Source organism: Crotalus tigris, unplaced genomic scaffold, assembly GCF_016545835.1.
Source record: "Crotalus tigris isolate CLP2741 ecotype Arizona unplaced genomic scaffold, ASM1654583v1 scf7180000019161.1078591, whole genome shotgun sequence".
Classification (NCBI taxonomy): Eukaryota; Metazoa; Chordata; class Lepidosauria; order Squamata; family Viperidae; genus Crotalus; species Crotalus tigris.
Window position 1 is genome coordinate 615727 of NW_024097408.1, and position 20809 is coordinate 636535.

General features: G+C 39.3%; 1 protein-coding gene across 8 annotated transcripts in view; it reads right to left on the reverse strand.

Moving 5' to 3' along the window:
• Positions 1 to 17: 17 nt before the first annotated feature.
• SYT3 (synaptotagmin 3) overlaps positions 18 to 20809 on the reverse strand; it is a 61716-nt gene continuing 40924 nt past the window's right edge. For 5 of the 8 annotated variants that reach the window (XM_039360186.1, XM_039360182.1, XM_039360180.1 and 2 more), the window contains 5 exons: positions 14590 to 14710; positions 12014 to 12185; positions 9936 to 10065; positions 8705 to 8825; positions 5622 to 7474 (listed from right to left, as the gene is read on the reverse strand). In XM_039360186.1, coding sequence (XP_039216120.1) covers positions 8739 to 8825; positions 9936 to 10065; positions 12014 to 12185; positions 14590 to 14710 — 510 coding nt within the window. In that variant the 3' untranslated portion in view covers positions 5622 to 7474; positions 8705 to 8738. The other 3 variants (XR_005558717.1, XM_039360184.1, XM_039360185.1) reach the window with 3 other exon arrangements.

Here is a 20809-nt window from a genome sequence, read left to right on the forward strand (position 1 = left end):
GAATAATACTAGAATAATTCAGAGTATCCGATACATTTATTCAATTATTTTCCTGATGGGTGTGGTGATCCTGAGCACGTCCTAGGAGAGGTAATACATTTGAGTATCACTGCAGCAGACCAGATAAACAGGTTATTTACTGCAAATATGGTTTTCTGAGTAATCTGAATTTACACATAAGTTACATGACTACATTTGAAATCTTCCAGAATTTACAGATTTTCCTGCCTATGGCTGGTCATAACTTGCCAAATCTCTTCAATTAGCAATGCTGACATACTGGATCTGAGACCAAGTGGGATTAAAAGATAAGTCACAGTTTAAACAGACCAATTTAAACAGCTGCAGTTAGAGAATTAACCAATTGATATGTTTTAGCATAAATAACCTGACTAAAAAGAAGTCCAAGCTTGTATCATTCTGGGACTAAAGGCCAAATTGATAGTGCTAGATGAAAATGGAAGCATGAGTCCACATGGCTACCCAGCACAACTCTGGTAGGGACACACCAGGATAATACATCAGATAAAGGCGCTGATGCCACTTTTTCTTTTGTGCAGCAGTATAGATGGAAGAGAGGATGGCTGCTCAACCAATTCATACCAAAATTTAATTGTTGTCAATATCCATTTGCAGAAATATTGAGAGGAAAGACTGTTCTTTTGATGTGCTTTGGAAGGCCTGGAATAAATAAGTCTCAGTGAAATGGTGTAGAATTCAAGTAAAAATAAATAAATAGGAGAGCATGATGGATATCCAAAGAATAAAATGATGTTTCTGATAGTGTTGATCGGCTGAGAAAAATAGATGGGCAGTATAATGTCTTGATTCAAGTAGAAGGTCAAAACCTGGTATGGAAAAAAGGAACCATTTGGGTAAGAGATCTTTGTAAAGACATCATTCTCTACTTCAATGAGGTAAAACAGCATGACTTGGCTCTCTCTTTCATAAAGATGTACTTTGCAACTATCTCTTATTTCTTCAGCTCCTTTTCCCTCTAATAACAGCTAACAAAAGGCCTAGCTCATCATCAGCATCAGGTGATCAGGACAACAGTCCATTGAAACCACAGCTCATGTCCTCTATAAAGATTCACAGACTTATAACTCCTTATCTGGCAAAATATTCAGGAAATTCTGATCTTCTTTATGTACAGCTGTTACATATGTACAGCTGTTAAATTCTGCTATACTGCCTGTAAAATTAGGGACACTTTGGCCACCCATCAGTGATATCACATTAATTGTAATACACTATTAAGTCTTATTCTATTTGAATATTCTAATTTTCATTCTGATCTGTGACCATAATAAAAGATTCAACTTATCATCAACATCCTCTTGGAATTCTTAGAAGAGACAGAATGGTTTATTTTGGGATTCTGTAGAAATCAATAGGATTTCAAAGTTCATGTACTTTTAAATTATGGGAAGCATCAAATTAAAACAGCTGTATATAGTCTAAGCAGAGTCATAGCCCATGACTTGGCATAGTGAGCATGTAAGCAGTGTCAATATCTAGTGAGGACTTCTGCATATAGTCTAGTGAGCTCTTTTGATTTGAAACACTGGTGTCCTTTGGTTGAGATGTGAATAGGACAAAGAATGAGAACGAAGAATTTTCTTACTGTTGAAACATTTTCAAAGCTTTTGAACTATGTGCAGGGTGTCATCAATATTAAAGCTAAGCAATCCATCCTCATTGAGGAGAAGGTCCTCAATTTTAGCTTTAGCTTCCTTTATCAATCCAAAGGAGCACAGCCAAACATGGCAATGCGTGGGATGGAAGATTCTATAGCTCTGGCTGTGGGTCAACTGCATGATGAGCCATATATAATTCCTGTTTGGCAAAGTGTCATGTTTCCGCATGAAAAACTATTTTTCTATTTACCTCTTATTCTCTGGCAGAGGAATTAGAAACGGGATATTTTCTTCCACAAATAAACATCATACTTGATAAATGGCAATACAGAGGGAGGGAAGCTGCTCCCCCCTGTAGAATTTGCATCCAAGATATCAAATTTAGGTGATATTGACAGTGGCAGTGTGATTATGATGCCTCCACTGTAACAAAAGTAGGAATAAGGATAGAGTATTGGCCTTTTTGAAGTTGGGTGTTGGAAAGACTCCTGAGAATACTATGAACGGCCAAGAAAGCAAACATGGATTCTCAAACAAATCAACTGGAGAGTTCCTATTTGAGGCACAAATTACCAGGCTTAAATTATGCTACCTCAGATATATTACACAAAGACCTAGTTCTTTGGAGGAGCTCCAACACCAGGAAAGGTGGAAAGAAAAAGGAGAGAATGACCACCAGCAAAGTGGATAGATTCATTTACAGTGCCAAAGATGCACTATTGGAAGACCTTAAAGAACAGGTTAGGGACAATATCAGGGAGAATATCTATATGGTTCCTAAGAATTGATCCCAACTTGATGGCACATAATGAGTCAATGAAATGGCAAATAATAACATTAATGAGATAGATGTCACCATGAGCTCTGCAAAATTTGGGTCTGAGTAGCCTCAGCAGGTAGAGGCCTGATTGACTAAAAAAAGGCAATTGTCTGATGTGAGATCTTAGGCAAGAATCCTAAGGGCAAGAGCAAGACAGTTGCAAAAACTATAATGAGATAAATCCAAAGCTTGATGCTGGAATGCAAGAAAAATATGGATGGGTATTATGTAATTGTTTGCCTTGCCATATAGGGCTGTTCCAGGGAATATGACTCCACTGTTTAGAACCATGGGAGATCTTGTTTTGAGAAGAACAATTTGGCCAAAGGGGAGTGTCTTCGTTTCAACTAGCCTTATGGATAAAGTTGAAGTAGATTTCAAGAGGCATATGCCAACAGTCTCCCCCCAAAAAATAAAGTTTCTTGTCTGAAGAGGGCTTAATGGAACAAAAAGAATTGGAAAGACCATAAGAAACAACTGAAATAATAAGAGTGGAAGAAAGTTGCTGTGGGGAGGAATTTGGGAATTAGGAGGCAATACAGGTAGTTCTCAACTTATGAACACAATTGAGCTCAAAATTTCTGTTGCTAATTAAGACATTTGTTAAATGGATTTTGCTCCATTTTATGACTTTTCTTGCCACAGTTGTCAAATGAATCACTGCAGTTGTTAAATTAATCTGGCTTTCCTATTGACTTTGTTTGTCAGGTCGCAAAAGGTGACCACAGGACCTTAGAACACAGAAACCATAATAAATATGAGTCAATTGCCAAACATCTGAATTTTGATCATGTGATCATAAGGATGCTCAATGGTTGTAATGGTAAAAATGGACATAAGTCACTTTTTCAGAGTCATTGTAACTTTGGACAGTCACTAAATGGACTATTGTAAGTTTAGGATTACTTGTAATACTTTATCCCTTTTCACCTGGAATTGGGCAGAGCTGGCTTTTTAGGAGGCTTTAATTTGTTGTGGAAATTTTTTTTGTGTTGATAATGGCAAAGATCTTGAGGATCATCTGTATGCAGTAGAGATTGATCTCTGAAGGAGAGGAAGCTACCAGGTTGGTGAAAATAGTAGGGAACTTTGAGAAGAGCAAATAGCTTTGTAAATAGCATTGGAATCTGCTTATCATTAAGTTTTCTTTTAGTGAATGTCTCACAGTGAAAAAGGAAATTGCAAAATGTGGTCCTTGTGGCTATATGGTTAAAATCCAAATACTTGTTTTAGGATGCTGAGCTGTCCTATTGAAGAAGTTTTGAATAATGGGTAAAAGAATGAAAATGAGGGAAGGAAGCATACTTAGAATCAGCTAAAAGTGAATGTACAAATGTTATAGCAGTAAAAAGCAAGAGTTTCAGCAGAGCCATGCCTAGTCACATGGTTGGTTTGGATATTGGGACTTGTACCTAACAGTTCTAAGACCCAAGATAATCTTTATATAAGGATCACACACTACTTTTTTTCTCACTTGAGGCCCAGGTACTTTTTTTAATCAAGCAAAGACACCATTTCCAAAAATCTCAAAAATTACATTCTGGATACTCTCTTCAATCAGCCTTAAGAAGCATTGGCTTTGGGGTCATTGAACCTAGTCCCTGTTACCCATCTCAGCTCGGCTTGGAGTTGTTTTGTTTAGATTGAGGAGGAAGAGTGACTGTAAACTTGACTCATTATTATTCTACTATATTGATATTTCTACTCTCGTTTATAGGCATATATCTCCAGGGAAAATGCTGTACTCTAATGAACATCTTTAATAGAATTTTTATAACATCCTCCTGATATAGAAACATAGCATGACAGGAAGTTAGGACCCTACTCCCTGATTGAATCAAGGGATATTTTTTTGACACAAGATTCAAGCAAAAGTGATTCTGGAATATTTAGAAGCCAGTCAACTGTCCCAAATTCTCTGAAGCTTTACAAATATTATTTTTTATTCCTACAGCTCCTGATCTACCATTTGTTCAAAATTTTGTCTCTTGAGCTTGTAAAATATAAATGCACTATGGATCTAGAGTAGTCCAAAGCAAAATGGCATGCAGACCATTGGTGCTCCCAGAACATTTGTCAAGGGGAGGGAATGGGCAAGCCATGCTAAGCCATCTGGACAGCCCTAGGTAGAATCTCCAATATAAAAGATGAGGTAACCCATCTGTTCTGTCTTGTTATGTCAATTGGAGGCAAAGTAATTATGGAATAAGACTAGGATGGAAACAGGGGTCCCAATCTTAACCACAGGAGCTCAATGAGTGTCTTAAGGGCAGTCACTTTCTTAATGCACCTTTCTTAGAGGATTTAAGAATGTGATCTCCCTCAATTCCCAAATACAAGTAGTCCTCAACTTACAACAGTTCATTTAGTGACTGTTCAAAGTTACAATGGCACATAAAAAAGTGGCTTATGACAGTTTTCACACTTACGACTATTGCAACATCCCTATGATCATGTGATAAAAATTCAGATGCTTGGCAACTGACTCTTATTTATGACAACTGCAGTGTCCCAGTGTCTTGGGATCACCTTTTGCAACCTTCTGACAAGCAAAGCCAATGGGGAAGCCAGATTCACTTAACAACCATGTCACTAACAACTGCGGCGATTCACTTAACAATTGTGGCAAGAAAGAACATAAAATGGGGCAAAACTCACTTTAACTGTCTTGCTTAGCAACAGAAATTTTGGGCTCAATTATGATTATAAGTCGAGGACTATCTGTATGTGCTATTTTAATATGCAAGAGGAATGGTGGGATATAGCTATAGTAATAAAATTGCTTGAATCTTGGCTGCCAGGGTGCAGCAGAATTTATCAGTTTGCTTCCCTTTTCTGGGGTGATGAAACACAGAAATTTGTCCTACTCCAGTGATGGCAAACCTTTTAGAAACCAAATGCCCAAACTGCAAATGCCAAAACCCACTTATGCATCGTCTGGTGCCAGGTGGGCATGGCCCATTGAGTGGGCATGGCTGTGGTGATAACAGCAGATTGGATGGGACTAAAAAGTTCAATCAATCAATTCCAACTTGCAAGATCTTTTTTTTCCTGCGAGAAGTTGAAATTGACTGATTGATTGAACCTTTTTTTTTTTTTTTGTACATGGCGGCAGAGGCCTAAAGCGAAAAGGTTTTATAAAACCCAGCTGAAGGCCTAAGACTGGGGTGATGGCACGTGTGCCCACAGAGAGGGCTCTGAGTGCCGCCTCTGGCACCCGTGCCATAGGTTCGCCACCACTGCCCTACTCTATAACAGATGATCATACAAGTCTCTTGTAAAGAGCTTATCTAACTCTTCTGATGAAACAGAGCATAAACATCTCTGTTTTTATCAGAACATATTGGTAGAATGCTGAATACAGGCTCAATTCTTCATTTCTCTACACTGCTATACTCCACCTTGGTTCAAAAAAGTCTTGAATTCCAGAGATACTTGTTTTCTTCTTCTTCCAGTTTTATTGATGTCACGGTTTTAGCAGCAACTTCAAGTTCCAAACTATTGTGAAGAGAGATCACCTTCCGCCCCCCTCTCCCATTAATGCCAGAAATCTTATAGCCAAGCAATTGGGAGAGTATATGGCTTTTCCAAAAAAAGGGTGACAGAAGTTTAGGAAGCAGGGCTAATTCTCCTGTTTTATCCCTCCCCCCTCCCTTTATTTCACACAGTTAGAACAAAAAAACAACCATAAACAGGACTGAGCTTCAGAGACCAAGACAAAATGACAAATGGATGCACCTTAGGAGGAGAACAAGAAAAAGAAAGACATTCCAAATCTAAAAACAAATGGGGTGGGGCTACATAAGGAAATAACACAGTAGAGACTTGAGTGGCGAGAATCAGGACATCTTGATTCTCTGACCAAGCGGCTATCCTAGCTTAAATCAGGAAAGCACTCATTCAAACTGAGTGGAGGGTGATCATGCAAAGCTAGAAGCAGCAAACGTAATGAGACTTAGGAGTCACACTATTATCTCACCCCCAAACATTTACACATACATATGAAAGAGTCCAGAATTGGCTGTTGACAAATCTAATTCTAGGTTAGAAAGTAGGCCTTAATTTAGTCCATTATGGAGCCACTTTGAAGTCACAAGCCTGATGTTAATCTGTAGGAAGATAATTCCATGGTGGTTCTTGATGCAGGAGGCCTAACAGGGCAAATTGGCAGGGATGTCCACAGGGAGTCCTCCTGGCTCACTTACAGAGTTGTCTATCAAGGATGAGTGACGAGGAAAGAAAGGCATTTTTCTTCTCCCTCCCTCCTATTCTTGGGCTGGAGGTTCATGAAGACTGAGGTAATGGGTCCTGCATGCTTTCTGGTACTATGCAGAAACTCTGCCCCCACCCCATCAGACCAAGCACCCACAAAGACATTCCTCATGCCTTCAAAAGATCTGTTGTGAAAAGAAAACAAGAAAGAGAGTAAGGGTTAACAGTCATCTGGCTCTAAAGTCACAGCCGTGAGAAGATTTGAAGCCAATACACAGGATAGGGTATAGAAAGAAGAATGGTTGCCTGCCATGACTGTCCCCTATTATGCCTCCTGAATAAGACTGTAAGTTTAACAATCTGAAGAATTCTACTAAGTAGCTCCATGGGGAAGGGGAACCTCTGGATTTTCTGCCCAATGTGCAATTTTGAAAAACAAAGAATAGGTAACATTTCTAGTTTACCATCTTGACTCTTTCCATAACAAAGACTCCAATAGCATGCATGTTAAAAAAAAGATCCCACCCCCCATTTATATAAGCTAGGAGGGGGATCTTTTCTTTTTTTTTTACTCTAGATAAAATATATCCCTCCCACAAGAAAAATGCTCCTTGGTGACTGCCCCTATGGCTTTTGAAAAGAAAAATGCATCAGGCAGCAAACTTTCTGGGGAAGATGGGGATTGAGGGAAGCAGGAACTTGCAGTCCTTCCCTCAGATGATCTCCTATTGGCACTTCCTCTCAGATGGATCTGAGGAAACGTTAACACTCCAGAAAGTTCTGAGAGCACATTGCTGGAACCCTGAAAGAAAAGAATGAAGGCCATCTATCACTTCCTCTTTCAAAACCAGTTTTTATATTACTAAAAATTCCTGACTTTGTCCAAAACTGAGTTGGGGGATTAATCCTGGAACTGTCACAAGAATTCAGCATATCTCTAACCCAGAGTTTAGGCCTGGAATTGCTTTGTTGCTCACACTACTTCTAGAATCTCAAGATAAGGTTCAAAATAACTCAGCCAGATATCATGCAGCCACATAACTCTAAAGCACATAAAGTATGGAGTTGTGGAATTTGTTTTGGGACTAGAAATGAAAAGTTTGCATATTCACTGCCTAGTTTATTCGCAGTCTAGCATATTTGCAGTCTAGTTTAGACAAGGGAAAAAATGTTGCATTTCTTTGGCTAATAATGCCAATCTCATTTGAATAGTAGCCACCAGTTATGTTACTCCATTGCATTTCTATTGTTATATTTTTAAAAAATGTTTGAATATTGGTCTAGAATAACTCCATTTAGCTACTAAATGAGGCTTGCTGAATTGATTTGGTTGGGTGACATCAATGCTTTAACAGAGTACCACTAAGTGACAGTTTATTTCCAGATGCAATTCAAATTATGGTACTTATCTATAAATGGGTCGGACCCAAAATATCTTAGGAACATCTCCTCCCATTAGTAGGACTCAAGCACACTGATTAATTTTGGACGCCCTTCTTTGTGTTTTAAGTTGATGACTATAAGTAGAGAGTAAAGAGGATGACCCTGATGGGGAAAGAGAAGATCCATTACCAAAGCAATAAAGAGGGAAACATTACTTGAGTCCAGACGATGGTGGGGGGAGGGTGATTATGAATATGTCTCAGACAGACACTCCCCGAATTCACATGAATATAAAAGAGGGAAGCGGGAAAGCACAATCAGACCTGTAAGATATTATTATAGCCAATCTAAAAGTATTTTTTGTGGAATTTATTATTTGGTCTGCACTGCCTTATCGGTCTGCAATAAGGGATCCAATACAATGATCCAATACTCACTGGCCAAGTGTCCCCTAAATAAGGTCATATCCAGGAAGCCCCACGTAGTATCTACTTTATGAACTGTCTGGCATTAATCCTATAAAAGAGTGATATAGTAGCTGAGGCACAGATTGAGAAGCGTAGGTATCTCTGATTTGCTACAGCTTCTATGGAAAATAAGAAAGTATATGTCATTTCTCACCCCACTTCTATCTCCCTAAGACACTTACAGTCCCTGGTGGCAAAGGGCTGCTGGTGGTTGCTTTAGTCTGAATGAACACTTTCTACTATGATGCTAGGTTTATCTTGAGCTGGAGGATTCTTGTTGATATAGCTGTTCAAAGTCTTCTCCTGAAAAATCAGAGGCACCAAAGAGAAGAAAAAAAATCAGAGGGACAAGTGTGATGTTTTCAGACTCTCCAGCCTCTGCCACAGCACCCTGAGCTATGGACTCGGGTTTGAAGAGATGGTCCAACCTTGGGCCCCATCCAGTGGTGGGATTCAAATATGTGAACAACTGGTTCTCTGGGTGGATGCCGCTTCCGGAAGTCCATTCTGGGCCTGGGCAATACAAAATTAGCTACCGGTTTTGCCGAAGTGGTGCAAACTGGCTGAATCCCACCACTAGCCCCATCCCTCTCAAACTGTGTCTTCCCCAAAAAGATCCAGAAATCCCAACTCCAAATTCTGTCCCAGCTTATGACATTATACAATCCTGACAGTTTTCTTAAGCTTTTAGCCCCTTGTTTCTCAGTTATTCCAGAATGTCATTCCATTGTATCAACAAATCTTCCAGCATTCTTCAGGGACCATGCTTTGTATTCAGGATACACTACTAAGTTCTTGGAAGGGTACTGTACCGCTGCAGTACTAGAATATATAAGAGACGCAACACTTTCAGCCAACAGTCTAGGGCTACATCATTACCATAAAAGCTGAGTGAGAAACAAGTCATAAAAGGAATACACATGTAATTTATTGTATTCTTATTTATAGGAATGGACAGCTTTTATTGTTTTAAGGGCCACATTTGTTTGGAAGGCCCTAAATGACAATGATGGGTGGAAATTAAGCAAGATGTGGGTGGCGTAGTGTCATAATTAAGGAGAGAGAAGCATGTTTTTCCTTCTCTCCTACAACTTCATAAGCTTCTCCATTTTTTTTTTCTTTGTCTCTCTATTCCAGTGTTTCTCAACTTTGGCAACTTTAAAATGACTGGCTGGGGAATTCTGGGAGTTAAAGTCCACAAATCTTCAAGTTGTCAAGGTTGAGAAACACTGCTCTATCCTGTGCCCAGGCAGCAGGTTAGAATAGCTTTGTGCTTAACAGAGAAGTGTCAGAATGACTAGTTTATTGCCCCTGTTTCTTACTGATCTGGCATTTTAGTTTAGTTTTTAGTTTCTAGTGAAGCAATGGGTTGGACACAGATTAGATCTGGTTTTCTCACAGTATCACACTCACCTCTACTAGCTGGTGCCAATGTTCAATGGGCTTACGTGGATTTGCCAGCATCTCAGCCCAATGATCTCTCCCAGGTGCATCAGCATCATTGCCCACTCGACACATGCCAATGACTTCATTATGCCCAATGCTGTGGAAGAGATTAGTTCAGAGCCAGCCTTTCAGAGGTGGAGGAAAATGTCAACCTCAGTTATGTGATTTGAATAAAAAAACTAAAGACTCCCTTAAGTTGAGTTCATTGCCTATGTCATGATCCAATTTTTTAAACTGCCTTATTCTAGATTTCTTTTAAAAAAAATTCTAGTCTAGCATATAGCCCTAGGTTTTCTGCAGATCTCCCATTCAAATATTAATCAGATCTGATTAGTTTTTTGGTATCAGCCAAAGGCATGACAGGTGCACAACTGTGATCATTTGTATGCTTTACTTAAAACTGCTGTATTTGGGACCCAGAGACAAACAGATCAGTGAAATATTAAGTCCCCCCCCTCCCCAAAGTTTTGAGGCTTATTATGTCATAGGTGGTACCTTGCTCAATAGTAGTAACTGTGAGAGGGATCTCGGAGTCCTAGTGGACAATCACTTAAATATGAGCCAGCAGTGTGCTGCAGCTGCCAAAAAAGCCAACACAGTGCTAGGCTTCATTAACAGAGGGATAGAATCAAGATCACAGGAAGTATTAATACCACTTTACAATGCCTTGGTAAGGCCACACTTGGAATACTGCATCCAGTTTTGGTCACCACGATGTAAAAAAGATGTTGAGACTCTAGAAAGAGTACAGAGAAGAGCAACAAAGATGATTAGGGGACTGGAGGCTAAAACATATAAGGAACGGTTGCTGGAATTGGGTATGTCTAGTTTAATGAAGAGAAGGGCAAGGGGTGACATGATAGCAGTGTTCTAATATCTCAGGGGCTGCCACAAAGAAGATGGAGTCAAGCTATTCTCCAAAACACCTGAAGGCAGGACAAGAAGCAACAGATGGAAACTAACCAAAGAGAGAAGCAACCTATAACTAAGGAGAAATTTCCTGACAGTTAGAACAATTAATCAGTGGAACAACCTGCCTCCAGAAGCTGTGGATGCTCCAACATTGGAAGTTTTTAAGAAGAGACTGGACAGCCATTTGTCTGAAATGGTATAGGGTTTCTTGCCTGAGCAGGGGGTTGGACTAGATGACCTCCAAGATCCCTTCCAACTTTGTTGTTGTTGTTGTTGTTATACTCCATTTATGCATCTGCTTCTTTTCATATATATTGGATCACAAGCTCCCACCTGCCAGTATAGGGAGGACTGACTATGTTGCATTTATTCATAAAAACAGCCAGACAATAGCTCATTTCTTTGCCACCTTCCAGAGGTGGGAATATAAATTCCCAGAATTTCCAGGCCAGCATAATATGACAATGAGGTCATGTCAAGGGTTCAAAGCCGTATAACTGAAGGATGCCCAGATTGGGCAAGGATGGTAATCCATGATTGCACTCAGTGCATAACTCTCTATTTGTCAGAGAATGGGAAGCAATCTTGGCTGTAAGTTCCTCCCACTGTTTTATTTTTCTCTTAACTCAGCTCTTGGTTCTCAACTCATCATCTTCATTAGAAAAAGCAAAATGAACTCCTTCTCTAACAAGTTGCAATATAATTCCAGAAGACTTTTTTGCACTACTCTTCACTAATCCATGAACTAGCAACACAGCATCCGACTTACAAGATGTACCAAATCAAATAACCTGAATGCCCTGATATTTCAATGTGATTTTGTGTGTTGTCACAAGGCCTTAATGATCTGGGTGGGTGGGCAAATTCAAGTCATTCTATGAAATTGTACAACAGCATCCACAGCTGCCAAGAGCTGCCAATATCCCTCCTCAAGACAGCCTAATCTGTGTCTCCCTCTTTCATATAGTGCCCAAAATTCTGCAGTGAATTTGCTGAGTGCTGAGCCATCACTGGCTGAAATGACTTCTCCTCAAAGGGAACAGGAAGTCTAAATGCCCAGCCAGCACAAGCCCTTTAAATCATGCCTCTTCTGTTTAACTCACCAGAATTTGGGTGGATATGATATATCTTACCAATCATAATCCATGACTGCCAAGGTAATGCTGACATGCTCCATGCTGTCCTGGGGAATGTCAAAGACAAGAGCCTCATTGTAACTGGGGTTCAAAGTGTTTTTCTTGATGGAAGTCTTACGCTTCTTCAAGCGCCTCCCTTCACACATGAGGGATGCTTTAACATAGGGATCTGAAAAGATGCGGGCAAAAGATAGAGAAAGATGGTCCAGGATTAGAGGGAAAGCAGCCAAGTCAAATTTATATCAAATGCCATCACTTGTGGTCTCTCTGCCCCACCCCATTTCTGATCACTGTAATTTTAATTCCTTTGAGTACAAAGAGTTTAGACTACCTCATTGATCTCTGACAGGAATCTTTTCTAATACCATCTGAATGAGGTTTTCATGGTTGTGGGAACTGTCTGCGAGTGCTTAGTGAGGACAAATGCTGTCCACTATAAAATATCATAAGGTCCAAAACCATATGCAGGAGAATGGCATGGCAGAACTTGCAAGGAGGAGAATCACAATTCAATATTCCTTTATGATACAATTTCCACAAGCAGAAAAGTAGCATTATAGGGAATAGGCTGGGCTATATATTATCTTTTTTCCTACTGACCTACTATTTCACAAACTTTCCATGTAATCAGAAAAATATCAGGTAGCAAAATGTTTGAGGCTGGCCCTGCTCCCACAATAGACCTGTCATATAAAGCAGCCATTTTCTTTGGCAGAAGGTATATCATAGATACAAGTTGGGATGTGCCCACCAAACCTAATTGCAGATTATATAGGGAGTTTACCACTGTAGAACAGAATCTGCCCTTCAGTTTTCCACTACCAACATTCATAAAGGGGGGCTTGCTTTGAGAAATTCCCACTCTCTCCTGGTTAGTTGTAACTGCAAGTCCTTCCTGTTTTCCCTCCATAGAGGATTGAGCTCTGATTATCATCATAAGCACCAAGGATCAATTTATCAAAACTGACTTGGCATTTTCTGTTAAGATGCATCCTCTGTATCACTAGCATGACAACTGTCATTGAGATGTATATCCCTAACTAGAGGCAGTAGAAGAATTCATTCCATCTGAATGTTTATGCAAACTGATTGAGTTCATCTCTCCCAAACGTACAAGCAAACCAAAAATAAACCACAGCTCCCACAGAATGCAGATTACAATTTTTAAAAAATGTGCAAAGGGCACAGTTTAAGGAACAATGTGCACAGATAAAGCATATGTTATGAAAAGTCTATCATAAAAAAGACTATATGAAAAAAACATTCAAGGAAAAGCACATATAAGAAACTATTTATTAGAAGAAATAGACAACAACATTTACAAACTGCTGGGAAAACAGGCCAAACATAGTTAATATGGTGAAAAAAGAGATGCTGAATAAAACAAAAATTGACAGATTTGCTCATTTGAAGCTGAACTGTGTCCTTGTAATAGCAATGAAGCATAATAGGACCCATCTTACACTCATCTTGCTTCCTCCTCGGTAACCCCCTTTGCTGCTTTCTCTGCCCTAATTTTAAATGCTGCCTCCTTTCCTGATAGCAGGGATAAGGAGCCTGATGCTCCCTAGAAGTCTCGAATTTTAGCTTTCAAACAGCATGGCAAGAATTAAGGTTTAGGAGATACATCCCAAAGATCTGCAGGGTACTAGATTGCCAATCCCCCAAGGCATTGCTCTTACTTCTGATGACCTCAAATTCTTACCTTCATTTGAATCCCCTCTTTGTTAAAGCCTACACAGGTTTCTGTGAAATCAAAACACACCAAGAAGCTCTGCCGTTCATTTTCTGCTGCCATCCCATCTCCAAATTTATTAAGAACAGGATTCCAATTTACCAAAACCTTGAAATAAACTAACCAGACCTAACTGCAAAAAATGACTTCAGGTGTACCCTTAGAAGCATACTCCATTCATGAATTTGTTTTAGCAAGAGAACAGAGGCCCAAAGACATGTCATATAAAATGTGATTTTGCTTTTAACATAGTTCAAAGCAGGGAAAGTCAGACAGACTGTAATAGAGGTAAGAAAAAATTAAACTCTACCTCCCTGGCTGTGAGATTCCTCTCTTAAGGCTCCCGCTCAGAAACGCTGTCTGCATTTTTCAAAACCAAGAACATTAAATCTAAAAAACTGTTTCATTGCACAAATTCTTACACATAATATCCCATAGTGGATTCTTCCATTTCCCCAAAAGTTCCTTTTTAGCACAGACTGACGTAGGATAGAAAAAAAGGGGGAAGAGCAGGGAGAAGTCAATTTCTATATTTTTTTACTACTTTTAAAATAACCGGAGTCAGAATGTTTAATTAATCTATAGCAAACCATAGACATATATTAGTACATTCTAATTTTTCTTCTGTCTTCTCCTATCTATCCTGACAATCTGACTGCCTAACTGACAATCCTCTGACACTTCACTTCTGATATTCAGCTTTCTTTCCTCATTTTACTGTCCTTTTCCCCCTGGGTAACCACCCTCTGAGTCAAAGCTATTGCTCTACTGCCAATGGCCTAGCTGTTTTGCTTCAGGAACTGCTGGTCATAACCCAAACTTTGTCACATATGCTCACCAGAAAATCCAGTCAGGTCCATGGCTTTGAGGTTGGTAGCCTTGATAATGGTAACTGTGAGACGACCCGCGGTGGGGAGGTAACAGAGGGAAAAATTCAACTCCCCAAGGTCTGCTTTTTCCTATGAGAAGATGAGAAAAGAAACGGAATGGTTTCAGGTCCTTAGTTTAAAAAAGAAAACCTTCACTGAAAGTATTGAATTAGAGGTTGGATAGCTTTCTGCCAGCTGTACCTGGACCACATCTTGCATTGCAGATCTCATATCGGGAAGACGGCTGAAACAAATGCCCACTTCATTCATGCAGACACACATATAGAAAAGTCTTAGAAAAGATACTACTGATTTGCTGTATTCTGGCAAGCATTCAATATATTGTATTATTTTCAATTTTGATAGCAGCTAAATCAGGTATGAGATTAGAGTAGGTGTAATGGGCTGTGAGAATAACCTTGAAGAAGAGGAGAAAAAGCCACAGCCAAAGCAATAGTCAGGTAAGAGAAATCTCATCCCAAATCAGGAATTGAATTTGAGAAAGCAATGACCCCCAATGACTCTACCTAGTTCTCTTTAGAATAAAGGCAGAGACGATGGGGAAAAACTTTCAGAGTTGCAAGATTGATGTCAGTCCTTCAAGGTAGATCAAACCTGAGCACAAAGTAATGAACATTAAAACTACTTTTATTATAGGGTTACAGTAACAGAATCTTACAACCTTGAATGTTCTCCCTCCTCCTTATCTTTATTCTTGTCAGTCCCACAATGTAGACCAAATCAAGAAATAGGAAAGCTATCAACACTGGCTATAATAACAGAATCTTGCACATTTGATTGTGCTTTCCTCCCCACTCCTATTATATCCAAGTGAATTAGGAGGGTGCCTGCCTGAGCAGCATATGTATTCCTTCTCCCTGTTTAAGCCATGTTTTCCCTTGTTTGGTAACAGATCTGGCCTCTCTCTTCAAAGTCATATTCCTTTCTCTTTACATATTTCTCAGTATTTTGGATATATCTTTTGTAACCCCTTTACATCAGAAATCCTTGCTCAAATTTTAGTCCAAAACATCTGGCCAGCACTCTCTATTTTGAGATCTGTGACGAGTTCTACTAGGCACTTCTGCAATGCTCCTAGAAAAGAGCATTTTTGGCTGGCAACCTGATTTAAGAACATTTTTTTTTCCTACCAAAATATTCTCAGGAACTATTCTCAGCACTCGCTTCATTTGGATCATCAGTTAGAACCCTTTTTTTTAAAAGCAGGGGTCTCCAAACTTGGCAACTTTAAAACTTGTGGACTTCAACTCCCAGAATTCCTTGGCCAGCCATGTTGGCTGGGAAATTCTGCGAGTTGAAGTCCACAAGTCTTAAAGTTGCCAAGGTTGGAGATCCCTGTTTTAAAGGACAATCAGTGACATTTATATAATTGGCAAAATAGCTGATTGCCATAGAAATGGTCTTCTATACTGTTGGACTATAATGCCTGTCCTTGATAAATATTCCCTCCTGGGTGAAATTTATAGGAATCTAAAAATATCTGGGAACCACAAGTTCTATTTCTAACCCTACTGTAATATGCTGATTCTCCATATTTTAAAACTCTGAGAAAAAAAGTGTCAGACTCAACCATTCAGGGATCTGAATGCTTAAAATAATTTTGTTTCCCTTTCAAAATCTGTGCAGCTTTATATAACTAAAACAACAACAACAACCAAACAACAACCAAACAACTTTTAGACAAACATGCCATAGAAAATAAACATGAACAAAAACAAAGCAATTCCCTCATTAAATGGTAAGAAATATTGTTACTGATAAGAAATGCTTATTACACATTCAGTTTCTTCACACAACTATTTCCTCATATTCCCATCACACAAACACTTAAATACATACACACCAACATATCTTTTCAATGGAAAATATTAAGGCCATCTGTCACAAGTGGGAAGTCAAAATATTTAAGAGGGAGAATCTGTGTACAGGTTGTCTAAAGGCTGTAAACTACCACAATTGGGGGCCCAAATTTCCATTGCTTAGCACAATAGTTGTTAAGTGAGTTTTGTCCCATTTTACAACCTTTCAATCTTGTCACAGTTGTTAAATGAATCACTGCAACTGTTTAGTAACACGATTGTTAAATGAATCTGGCTTCCCCATTGACTTTGTTTGTCAGAAGTCACAAAAGGCAGTCATATGAACCCAAAACACTACAAGCGTCATAAATATGAACCAGCTGCCAAACATCTGAATGTGACCATGAAGATACTGTAATGGTTGTAAGTGTGAAAAACAGTCATAAATCACTTTTTTCAGTACTGTTGTAACTTTGAATGGTCATTAAATTAAAGGCTATAAGTCGAGGACTACTTATACCCATTTTTTTTAAAAAAGTCTAATACAAAGGATTGACTACCCTGTCAAGGAATTTTCTCCATCTTTCATATAGATGCAGTCCTTATTATTGACCACAATTGGAATCGGTAATTCCATTGCACAGTCACTAAGCAAAAAACAAACAAACAAGTGACTGCCTCAGACTAATATTACTTCTGCCTCTGTCATTAACTGAATCAATGTGGTTGTTAAGCAGGACATCATGTGACTGTGACTTGCATTTCATTCCCACATTCTCCATTAATTCTACTTGTTGATAGTTGGCTATGAAACTTGAAAAAGGTGACCGTATAGCTGCAGGACACTGTGATGGTTGTAAATGCAAGGATTAGTTTGCAAAGTTGCTTTTTTTCAATGTTTGTAACTTTGAACAACTGCTAAACAAGACAGGACCACCTGTCTCACACTTGGTGAGTATGAACATCGCAAAATAATTATGATTTTTCAAAGTTGGAGTTTCATAGCCAAAGTTGCTATTTGTATTAATAGGAAGAAAAGCATTTTAATCATTATCAAGACTGGGGAAATAACAACTACATATAAAAATTGATAAAATAAAAGTTAGATTACCAATACACAGGTTTGCCTACGAATTTGGGCTGCTAGAGAAGTTACCTTAGTAAGGTTCATGTATGATGAATAGTGCCTTATAATCCGCAAACCGCAAACCAAATTAAAAAAAGAAGATCTGAACATTTGGCCCTGTCCTTTTCAATGATATCTCAATGCCAACAGGCACAACTCCTGAGGCCTCTAGGCAGCTCAGAAAGATGACTTGTAACCTAGGCTAACATGGATTAACTATCAGTGCTATATCTGATCTATAGACATGTCTTGATTTTAGGGAGCACATTGTGGGCACTTAACCAAATGACTTCCTAGTTAGTAGGTGTAGTGAGTCTCAAAACAGTTTCTCTTTCCTTGATGTAATTCCTTGCTGTAATTTTAATAAAATAAATTTTAAATGATCACTATCTGTCTATCTCAGTGGTTCTCAACCTTTTTAATGCTGCGACCCCCAACCGGTCGTAAGTCGAGTACTCAACCGGTCGTAAGTCGAGGACTACTCAACTGGTGCAGCACCGTTTGCAGAATGGGACTTTTGGCGGGCTCAGCAGGGCAGAGACAGCCTGGACAATTCCTATTGGCTTTTGAAAGCCAATAGAATTAGACTCTATTCAAGAGAGTCTATTCTATTGGCTTTCAAAAGCCAATAGAATAAAAGGGAGTAGCACAGCTAAGGAAAAGGGGGAAAAAAATGGCGGACTGCGTTGTTTGGCGACCCCCGTGAAATGGTCGTTCGACCCCAAATGGGGTCCTGACCCACAGGTTGAGAACCACTGGTCTATCTTGTTTAGCTGCAGCTACATGAAGATTATCTTTCTAGGATTTCAGAGACGAATGTGCATTAGAGCCTGAGGAAGAAAGAGCAGCACATTGTGCTATGCAAAGCACATTGACTTAACTAGATCCATGTTCCTTGTTCTGAAATATTAACAGGTACACAACTTTCCTCCACAACATCTAATTCTAATGAGCAGCGCAGGTTTAGTTGGGAAAGCCCCCAATGAGGAATATAGGAAGGTGCCTTATGGTAAATCAGGCCATTGATCCACCGAACTCAGGTCTGTTGACACCAGACACCATAAGATGCCCTTTGCTTACTCTGAAACATCCTTGGCAGGGGAACAATCCAGGCCTCTAATAAGTGCTGCTGTTTCTTTCCTGCTAGCCTCCAAAGCAAACTTCTTGAGAGAAAGGATAGTGTGTGAATGTGTATGTAAGAGAGAGGGAGGAAACTGGGGTTTGACCCTTCTGGTAGATGCTCCAGGCAATAATTGGCAACAGATTACACCTGAAAGAACCTTGCATTTGGAAAATAGAAAGGCTGCAGAGTGAAGGGGTGAAACTGGAGACAATTTTTCAATGAGTCAGATTTTCAATGTCTTCATCCAAGGCTTTGATCTTTCTCCCAAACTGGATACAGCCTGACCCTAACTAAGTGTTCTCCAGATGTTTTGATTTCAACTTCCATTTTAGGTAAGAGTTCTGAGGACCAAAGAATTCAAAGCATATGGCAGATTCTTGATTGGAGAAGATCCACCTTGTTTCTTGTGCTCTCCCATTAAGCATGGCAACCTGGGTCCACTTATATAGCCGATCTGCAGATAACTTAATAAATAATACAGAGGGAATCGTTATCTTTTTAAAATATTGATACATTGCCTTTCAGATCAAATCCTTCCCAAGGTGGGTTTCTTTAGAATAATGAACATATAGAACATCAGGAAGAAAAAAAATCAATACCACCACAACCCAAAACAAAAAATGGTTAAACTTTGAAAGAAAACTACATAATGTTTAAGCATCTTCCTGGCCCCTGGAGGAAGAAGATAAGGAGGAAAAAGGTTGTTTGGGTGCATGGAGAGAGGAGAGAGGAAAAAATATTTGAAATTAGAGGTGGTACAGCCCACTTCAATGAAGAAAACCACAATGGTATGAGTGACAGCACAGTGACAGTACAGATTTTTTAAAAGGTCATCTTAATCAAAACTATAATTTGCATAGAAGGAAAGTATTATACCACAGTGCTCGATGCTGCATGCTACATGCAATTCACCACCAGCAGTCAGAAATTAAACTACTCCCCATGTGAACATCAAGATGTACCTGTGGCATTCCTTCTTCTGGTATTGGTATTAAAGACACAGTAGCTTTGACACAAAAGAACCAGCCAATTCCAAAACAAAAATGTGGGACAAGGAGCCTACTGGTTGGGATTTCCAGCATCATACTATGGACAAATCCCTGGAATTCAGCCCAGGACCTCTAATGAAAGTTCAGGATGAAAGGGAAAGCAAAGGAATTTTTGCCCCCTCTTCCCCCCAATGACCTAGTAGGGCATTGCTTTCTTCTCAATATTTTATGTTCTTTTACCAGCTCAGTCCTATTTGCAGCCTCATCAATATGAATTAATTTCTCTCCTTCTATTTCTTCCCCTTCCTTTTCCTCAGCAGCACTCCTAAACCATCAGGGCCTTCATCCAGGCCAAGCTACAGAGGAATGTGAGGCTAAGAGCAGGAGGGTGAAGCGTGAATGGACTATTGCTGGCTCAAAGGCAGGGAGATATATCTGGGAGGAGGAAAAGGAGAGGAAGCAAGATGAGAAAACAGCCATCTTTCTCTAAACACTGGTAAAGAGACACAGATTGAAGCCAGATAAAACTATGTGCACTGAGGCTCAAATTAGAATGGTCAGTCTTTGGCTTCCTGTTCAGACACCTAAGTCATGGGGAAGACTGTCATTCCAGTAGGCCACTCCCTCTATATCACTCTGAGCAAACTAAACCGAATCCCAAATTAACAAAGCATAAAATGTCTCTGTTTGCCTGTTGCTACGCCTAAACAACTGACCTATATAAAGATTTAAAGGACTCGATTCAGACAATGTGCTAAAATTATGGCTGCAGAAGCTGTAGATAGCTTTACAATGGGATTCCCTGTTAACTAAGTAGCTGGCTGAGCTTCGATAATAATCAGGTATTTAAGTCACTGGAGGCACACTTCAATGTTATACAACCTCTGCTCCCCTCCTGAACTGAAAATGTCACTCCCTTCCACTCTTGTGATAGTAATATATAATTGTCCATAACTACAGCAACCCTCTGGATCTGACAAATTTAAATATATGAAAGTGAGCTGACACTGATTAATATAAAACACTTTTGATGATTCATCCATGATTTATTCCATTTATATAAGTCATTACTTAAGGTATTTCCAGAAAAGACTGATTAGGCAATTGCCTTGTCTCATTTATGGATTTATA